Here is an 8,826-nt window from a genome sequence, read left to right on the forward strand (position 1 = left end):
CAAGAACGCGAGAGGAAATACGTCATCACCTGCGGCTGGGGGAATCTGGGAGTTGTAGGATTAAGAACTATTGTAGGCTAAATGTGGATAGTAATTGAAACCTACATGCTAACTTGTATCATCATCCAATATAAGAGCTTTCTTGGATATAAAGAAAATGATTTTGTAATGCAAAAGTTTGAATGAATGTAATTGCAGTGAACTTTCACTTGTAGCCTATTTCTTTCAAATTCAAAATGCTATAATTCAAATTCAGTTTCTAGTGATTGCTAAACTACTAATATTGCTCCATAATGATAGCCTCATCTCTACCCACCAACTAACGGTAACCCACTTACAATTAGAAATTTCATCATAGACCTACATAAGAATTTGCCACAAAATTGTCTAAAAAATGTCATTTTGATAGCCTACGTAGTAGTAGCCTAAGCAGGCTATTTCATTGGCTGCACCAAATCTTCGGTAGCCAAAATGAATTACAGGTGAACAGGAAATATTATCCGTGCAAATATGTTAGTGGAATGAGTGGGCGAAGAAGCAGAAACAGCACCACGGACAGAGCACAAAGCGGCGCCCGACCACAGTCTTTCAATCTCCTCTCCTCTCCTCTCCTCTCCTCTCCTCTCCTCTCCTCTCCTCTCCTCTCCTCTCCTCTCCTCTCCTCTCCTCTCCTCTCCTCTCCTCTCAACCGCATATCTCGCGACGAGGACCAATAGCACATCTTCATATCAGCATCCATTCCACAGTTGCATCCATCGCATGCGCAACACAGATACTGGCGACAGGCTGATGTCAAGGCGTGTGGATGTTTTATGCTTTACTAAGGTATTTTCTCCAATGGCTTGTAAGATGTTATGCTTTTAACCGCTTTATCCGAGATGGTTTATGTGCTTTCACCTTGATTTACTCCATATCAGAGGAGAATAAGCGAGGAAAACACCGCTGCCGTGCGTTATTTTTCTCCTCGCCTTTCAGGAGGAAAGCATCTCACTGTAAGTAGGCTAACATGTGGATTTAAATGAACGTCACTGCCGTGATTTATTGGTCTAATTCTAACAGCACCATCCATGCTTGACAGATTTAGAGTTTGGCTATGCCAATGCTACTTGTAGAATATTAAGGTTATAGCCTACTTGTATTTATACATCATAGGCAATGAGCAAATGAATAGGATCGTGGAGAGGATTGACATTGCATTTATTACACGACCTACATTCATTGCGTCGCGTAGATTTGATTTCAGAACCTTGGACAGCAGCCGATGTGCTCAAACCAACTGATACCACAGCTTGGATCTGAACCAACACAGCCATTCTTCCTCAGATAACAGAGGTGGCCTTCAGTAGCCTAATTGTATTTAGCCTACTTGTGGCCTATTTTTGAATTTTCAAAATAACCACCAAATAAACGTGAATAGAATATATTAGTAGGCAGTTTAAAGCCATCGAGGAATGATTGAATGTCCGTTCACGTTTTTCTCAGAAATCTGGCCTATAGCCGAAAAATAAATTGTTGTTAATCTTGGCAACTATAGGCCTATAATAACATAGATTTACCTGTGTATATTCGTTGATTTTGCCTGTTTTAGGCCTGTTGTAGCCTAAAAATGAGCAGAGTAACTCCAAGTTGTTTTTTTAGGTTATGAAGCCAGAGCGACCTTCACAAAGCTAAAGGTGTTTACGTTTCAGGCAACCATTTGCACGGGATGTACAAGCCTATACAGTGTTCCAGTCGAATTAAATTATTCCAATGCATACATAGTATGTGGAAATGTGCACAAGGGCTTCGCAAAACATTAATCTAGGACGTAGCCTACCGTTACATGTTATTGCCAAATTGCCTAAAGAATTAAAGCATTCGTCTCTAAACAACGCTCTGCCTATGTGAAGAAATCATGTCGATACTGAAAATGCAACATATCTCCAGACTGGGAGGATGGACCATGTCTGCTAGCCTATTGTTGCTTACAGATGTGGCGACTGATTTTTCATTGAGTAGCCTAGACCATGTAGGCTACTTTAGACAGCAAATGTCAGATATCTTTTCTGTCCTAAATAGGAACCAAGGTTGGTTGAATACATCTGAAAGCTTTCGTAGTGTAAATGAATTGATTCGTGAAGCTATAACGTTACCTCATTTTATTTTAATTTACTATGTCAAATCAATACTGATAATTAGACCATCTGTCCATCACCGACTGCGGCTCAATAGGCTACAGATTGTTACTGTAGCTTATGTGGGCTGCACATTTATGAGTAGTGCTAAAACTAATGGGAGTTCCTGTAACTGAAATGAAAACAATTTCATATTGCACTTATCAATAACAGAACTTGGGTTAGTGCAGTGGAAAAGAAATGAACTACATTTTGTTTTGCTAATAGTTTTGCCTGGCTGTTTCCCACAGGCTCAATTGACCATACTGAGAATACACCGGAGTCTACAAAGTCAACCACCCAGCACAGAGCTGTTGATTAGGACTAGAACCACAGTGGATTCGGATGCCTGAGAGAAACTGCAGTCTATAGGCAGGATCTCCCAGCACGGAAGCACTGAGACCGGTTAACGTTCTCTCTGGTCACCCCCCTCCCTGACCCAGCCAGGCCCACGCCCCTGGACACCACATATCACCATGGGAACCGTGCTGTCACTCTCGCCCAGCTACCGCAAGGCGGCCCTCTTTGAGGATGGCCCGGCCACCGTGGGCCACTACACGGCCGTGCAGAACAGCAAGAACGCCAAAGACAAGAACATCAAGCGCCACTCGCTCATCAATGTGCTGCCGTGGAAGCGGATCGTGGCGGTGTCGGCCAAGAAGAAGGGCTCCAAGAAGGTGCAGCCCAACGCCGCCTACCAGAACAACGTCACCCATCTCAACAACGAGAACCTGAAGAAGTCGCAGTCCTGCGCCAACCTGTCCAGCTTCGCCCAGGACCAGAGCACCCCGGCCCTGACCAAGAGCTCCAACAACGGGGTCTCGTCCGTGAAGAAGGTCCCTCTGGCCAACTCCAACGCGGCCCCCGGGACGCCCAAGCGGGTGATCGTCCAGGCCTCCACCAGTGAGCTGCTGCGCTGCCTGGGGGAGTTCCTGTGCCGGCGCTGCTACCGGCTCAAGCAGCTCTCCCCCAGCGACCCGGTGCTGTGGCTCCGGAGCGTCGACCGCTCGCTGCTCCTCCAGGGCTGGCAGGACCAGGGCTTCATCACCCCCGCCAACGTGGTCTTCGTCTACATGCTGTGCCGGGACGTGGTGTCCTCCGAGGTGGCCACCGAGCACGAGCTGCAGGCGGTGCTGCTCACCTGCCTCTACCTGTCCTACTCCTACATGGGCAACGAGATCTCCTACCCGCTCAAGCCCTTCCTAGTGGAGAGCTCCAAGGAGACCTTCTGGGACCGCTGCCTGTCCATCATCAACCTGATGAGTGGGAAGATGCTACAGATCAACTCGGACCCGCATTACTTCACGCAGGTGTTCGCCGACCTGAAGAACGAGAGCCAGAAGGAGGAGGAGAGGAGTCGCCTGCTCATCGGTTTGGACCGGTGAGGGGAACCGCCGGGGGGGGAAGAGGGCCCGGTTAGGGGAAGGGGGAGAGGGCAGGGGCCTGCTCCAGTCTGGCTTTTCAAAATGGGATGGGGATCAGGGGTGGTATTTTGGGGGGGACGACCCGAATGATTAGCTAATAGTATTACATTCACCAAAATTGGGAGCAAAGGAATTCAGTTTAGTTCAAAGAAACAGGAAATACCTACCTTTATGGGAGAGAGCCTAAAGACCCATTTAAGGTTTTCTTTTTAAAACCAAACATATTTTTGAAAGAGAGAGGATGGAATTTTCACTACACCCGAGAATGAAAGCTTTTTTGACAGCGATACCTAAAGGAAGATTAGGTAGGGGCATCCTCAGCGTGTGCATAGATATATTGAAGAAGAAAAAAACATTGACAAAAAAAAACCAGAAAATAGAACTTTTAAAAACAGAAATAGAAGAGGAAACGAAAGTACAGCTATGAATGTGGAGAGGACTGAGGCCGCAGCCGGCCGTTTGCATACGATGCGCTCTGCCTACCGCCGAACGGTCAGGGCCAGCGTGCGACTGGGCCTCTGCCCACATCATGGAGGAACAGGCATGATGTCACTCCGAGTCTTTAGATTGTGAATGCCCATTCACCCACACGCACACTGCACGGATAGGACTGGACAGCTCTGGACAGCACTGGACAGTTCTGGTGGGGGACACTAATGCTGCATTCACATTGTTATGGCTTCTGTTTGTGACTGGGAATGAGGAATCTTATCTCTGGAGGACGATTGCTGATATGGACTTGACAACAGGCCAGCACTGCATTGTGGGATTGTTCACAGAATGACAGGACAGGAGGAAATCTGACCAACTGTGAGATGTTTGGTGATCCCCCTCTGCGTTTTGAGAAAGACCTACTTTATTTTCATCTAAGAAAAAGAACAAAACAAATAAATGGATGTTGTACTCTCCGAGGGCTCACACTCCGAGAGGCTTATTTATAGATTTTCAGGAAAAAAGCTTTTTTTCTTTGTTTTGTTTTTACTGAAATGTAACTTAATGCATGTATGCCATGCAATGTTTCTGGAGGTTTTGGAGGGTGGAAAATTGTTTTACTTATTTCCATATGATTTGTAAATCAACTGCATCTGCATTAGAGAATGCTGTGAACAAAGTGAAAGTAGTTTATTTAGCTATGCTTGCTAAAATAGGCTATTTGTTTACCAAGGGATTCTTTTGTACTTTGGTCTAAAGGTTGTGTATCTAAACCACTTTGGAATGAAGGTCCATTTTGTGCTATAAAATATTTATTATTGAAAATGTTTAAATAGTGCCATATCTTTGATGAAAATCCTGTAGGTCTTATAACACATTGAACGATGTCAAGCTGTTGAATGTTTGGATGGATTTTCATCTAATAATGACTATTTATTGAAACTTAATTTATTGATATTTATTTATTCTATTGGCACATCCCTTGTAATGAAAAGATAATGAATGAGAGGTGGAGCCGTTTCAAGGTGCAGGATATGAATTTGGGGATTGGCTGTGAACTGCTGATCTTATCTTTGGTGGGAATGAAGATTGATTATGGTTGATGATGCAAATGGATGTTGCAGGGAGCAATGCAGGGAGCAACGAATATCAGATTGAAGCCCTTACTGTACATTAAACCAATATAAAATCTGACCGTCACCCAAGTAACATCAGGGAGTTTGAGTATCACAGACCCCATAGCTGAAACCAGGCCCCAAGGAATCACAAACCCAACCCAAACCTGCAAGACGACCCTATCCTGAAACTGCTTCTACACATACTGTATCATTATGAAAAACTACTATCAGTACCAAAAGACAGACTGTCATTCAAACCGCATTCAGTGTCCCAACAGAATAGGACATTGTACCGTAATACTAATCTCTCAATACCAGAACTATATAAATGAAATGACAGACAGCCGTGTGTTCAGCTGGTAGCAGGATGAGATGAGACGGTGAAATACCAGTTGACCTCCATGGAGATAATCAGGTTTTCCATCAGCCAAGCCACAAGACTAAATATGGAAGACTGCAGAGGGCAATGGGGACACCCAGACACCCAGTCTCAGAGCCAATGGACCAGTTGAGATATAGGGCGCCCATTTGCATTGTGAAATTGTGCTCTTTAATCTTCAGAATGGATCAAATCAAGAGAGATTGTGCAGTGTGTCAACAGTAGGAAAGATGAATGAAATAATGGAATTTGTTGTCATACAGGCTTCTGGACCTTTGGAGGTCAAACAAACAACAATAATAGTAGAACAAACAAATGTACTGTATTTGCCCACAATCATCTCAGCAGTGACAAATTGCGCATGTTTTTTTTTCCAGTAGTTCAGTAGTAGAAAAGCCAACCAGTGTGAGTCATTATGCAACGAGGACTTATCTTCTTTTGTACATCGTTCCATGCCGGAAAAAAAGCTGTTCTCTCACGGGATGTTTTTTTCTCTGAGATGGCCTCGGTACAATCACCTCTCCTCTGCTGTAACCGTTGGAGTCAGAGAGAAATTGAAGGGTTCAGTTAACGCATGTGTTGTGGAAGTGTGCCATGGCATTCGGGCTTGCCATAGGGACATGGAGGGTGCGATGAGAGGAGTTCTCTCTCGGTGTTGTAGCGCAATAGGGGGGACATGCACTTTGGGCGGGCTACTGCTCTGGGAAAAAGCAGGGCACTAGGGACTGAGGCCTAGCAGAGGAGTCTTGACCCTCTCGCTGTCCACTCACCCCAACTCACTAAAATGTGCCATTTTTTTTCACTTGCATCACTGAGTAGTTGTTTGAAGAAAATACTGTTGAAAAGCTGACAAAAAAAATATGAAAAAAGTCAAGTCATAGTTCAAGATTTCTGTCAAATTCTTTTTCTGTATCTTGTTGCGTTCTTTGTAGAACAAAAAAGAAAGTGTTAAAGAGCTTCAGTGCATTTGATGACTGCATGTGTGTGTGAATGTGTGCAGCGCGAGTGAGTGTGCAGGAGTTTATTTGTACAGAAGAATGTGTGAACCGTGTTTTCTTATGATGAAGAGGTGGTCAAGAAGAGTTCACTTTACTGGTCTGCGGGTTTGGCTTCGGTGGGAGGGTGGGAGGGGTAATATGCTGTAAAAAAAAAAAAAAAAAAAAAAAAAGAAGAAAAAAAACGTTATTGCTGTAATTGAAACTTTTTTTTTCAGTTTCCGCTTTCATTAATTTATTTTTGTACTGTGATGAAAAATAAAATGCACTGATCGTTCATGATGCACACTGGTGGTCGTTCCTCCACGTACCTCACTACACTCATCAGTGTTCACTGCAAATTGGTCTGTGCTTGCCAAGATTTAAAATCTTAGATTTGGAAATATGAGATTAAATATCATGTTTTAAAGGTTATTTTGTCGTTTCTATCTTATTTCTAGACTTGAACCACATTATTTTAAGATTTCTTATCAAGTAAAATTATCTTGCTGCATGGACAGATAATTTCACTAGTATTAAGTAATTTGTCCTCAAATTCAGTATTTATTTCTTGTATTTTAACTAATGTTTTTTGCAGTGTTGAATTCATGACCCCGGCAACACAAACACAGTATGATACATAAAACCTTATGATCCACACATCAGAGATATGGGGATGCTTCAGGCTTCTCTGCACTAGTGAATATACTCTAATGCTGCAGACATGGGAGGCCACCACTCACCCATACTGCCCACAAGAGAAAATAAACACACCCAGCAATCATCTGAAGATTAATGTAACGCTCATCTTCCTGTATCTTCTTGCCTGGTAGATAGGTTAGAGCAGAGGTCATAATCTGCTTGATCTGTATCATCTAAGGGCCTCCATTCATTGGTCAAAAGTTTAACCAAAGACATTGTAGAACGTGGAAGATGAGCCAACCGTCTCTCTTGGTCCCTCTTTCCCGAGGCCCCTCCCACAGCAGAGCAGTACCGAGGGAGGCGAGAGATCAGCCTCTCCGGTGAGATCGCAGGGAGGGGGAGGTGATGTCGTCAGAAGGTTTTAGCTCGTCACCCAGGGAAACAGCTGTGGGGCGCCAGATTAGCGCCGGTGTCCCCCCCATCACAGCGCCGGCCATTAAAGACAACAGCTGGCCGTCAGAGAAAAACATCACAGCCTAGGCCTACATACCAGCAGTCATTTCTGTCTTTTCCCTGTTGAGAATAAAGTGGTATTAGATAGTGTCTCCCCATTCCGTTTAGGACACACACACACACAAACATTGAATGTTTTAAGTGACATCAGGACAAGTAGAGACAAGAGTCATTCCACTGGATCAAATACATTTATTAATCAAAACGATTAATCAAATAGCATTATGGAGCATATAGGGTATATGCTCCATAATGCTATTTGATTAATCGTTTTGATTAATAAATGTATTTGATCCAGTGGAATGACTCTTGTCTCTACTTGTCCTGATGTCACTTAAAACATTCAATGTTTGTGTGTGTGTGTGTCCTAAACGGAATGGGGAGACACTATCTAATACCACTTTATTCTCAACAGGGAAAAGACAGAAATGACTGCTGGTATGTCCTCATAGGTCATAATTGTACTCATACCCTACTGTACATAAAACAGTGAAGTCCCCCTTAGATTGGGAACACTTTCTGTCATTAGATATTGTTGATATTACATAAATACGCAAAATATAAAATTAGGCACATAGTTTGATCAGCAAATGTTTTGTATAGTGCATCTACCTACTGTACATATTTGGTGTAAAGCCAGCAGATATCGAATGTGTTGAGGAAAATCAAAAGGATTAGCGGTACAATTTACAAAATTTTTAACAAAATAATTAAACTCCCTGAAATTTCTAAGATCCATTTTTGTAGGCACTTGAGGGATAGTCACTCAGGGAAAACAACGCCTTGGATGCACGTATACCGGGTCAGCTCACAATAACCTTTAACACAACCAATAACACAACTACCAACTGTATAATCCTTTACCCAAATCAAATAATCACGTGACATGTTTCACGGTTCCATATGCAGGCGACAATGTGAGATCCTAGGAGTTAGTGATGCTCTCTGTGAATAGTCCTCACAATGTAGTCGACAAGCAGACAGGGAAACAACAACAAAACAACAACAAACAACAACCACAGACTCGTTCAGGTAAAACATGGTGGCACAGGTACGTTTTATTTTGACAACTTTTTTGCGATTTCTGCTGGATGACTCAGGCCAAGTGTGCCTGTGGGGTTTATCCTGTCCTGCTAATCCAGGAGTGATCAGAAGTAACGGGTTTAGGGGGATTAATGGGGTTTGGGACGA

General features: G+C 43.4%; 1 protein-coding gene across 1 annotated transcript; it reads left to right on the plus strand.

The window, feature by feature from the left end:
- Positions 1-2,629: 2,629 nt before the first annotated feature.
- On the plus strand, positions 2,630-3,538 carry cdk5r1b (cyclin dependent kinase 5, regulatory subunit 1b (p35); the record flags this gene model as incomplete). Its single annotated transcript, XM_084459761.1, has 1 exon — positions 2,630-3,538. One exon carries the CDS (start codon positions 2,630-2,632, stop codon positions 3,536-3,538), a length of 909 nt encoding a protein of 302 aa, XP_084315887.1.
- Positions 3,539-8,826: the final 5,288 nt, after the last annotated feature.

This window comes from Borostomias antarcticus (genome assembly GCF_949987555.1).
Source record: "Borostomias antarcticus genome assembly, chromosome: 29".
Lineage (NCBI taxonomy): Eukaryota > Metazoa > Chordata > Actinopteri > Stomiiformes > Stomiidae > Borostomias > Borostomias antarcticus.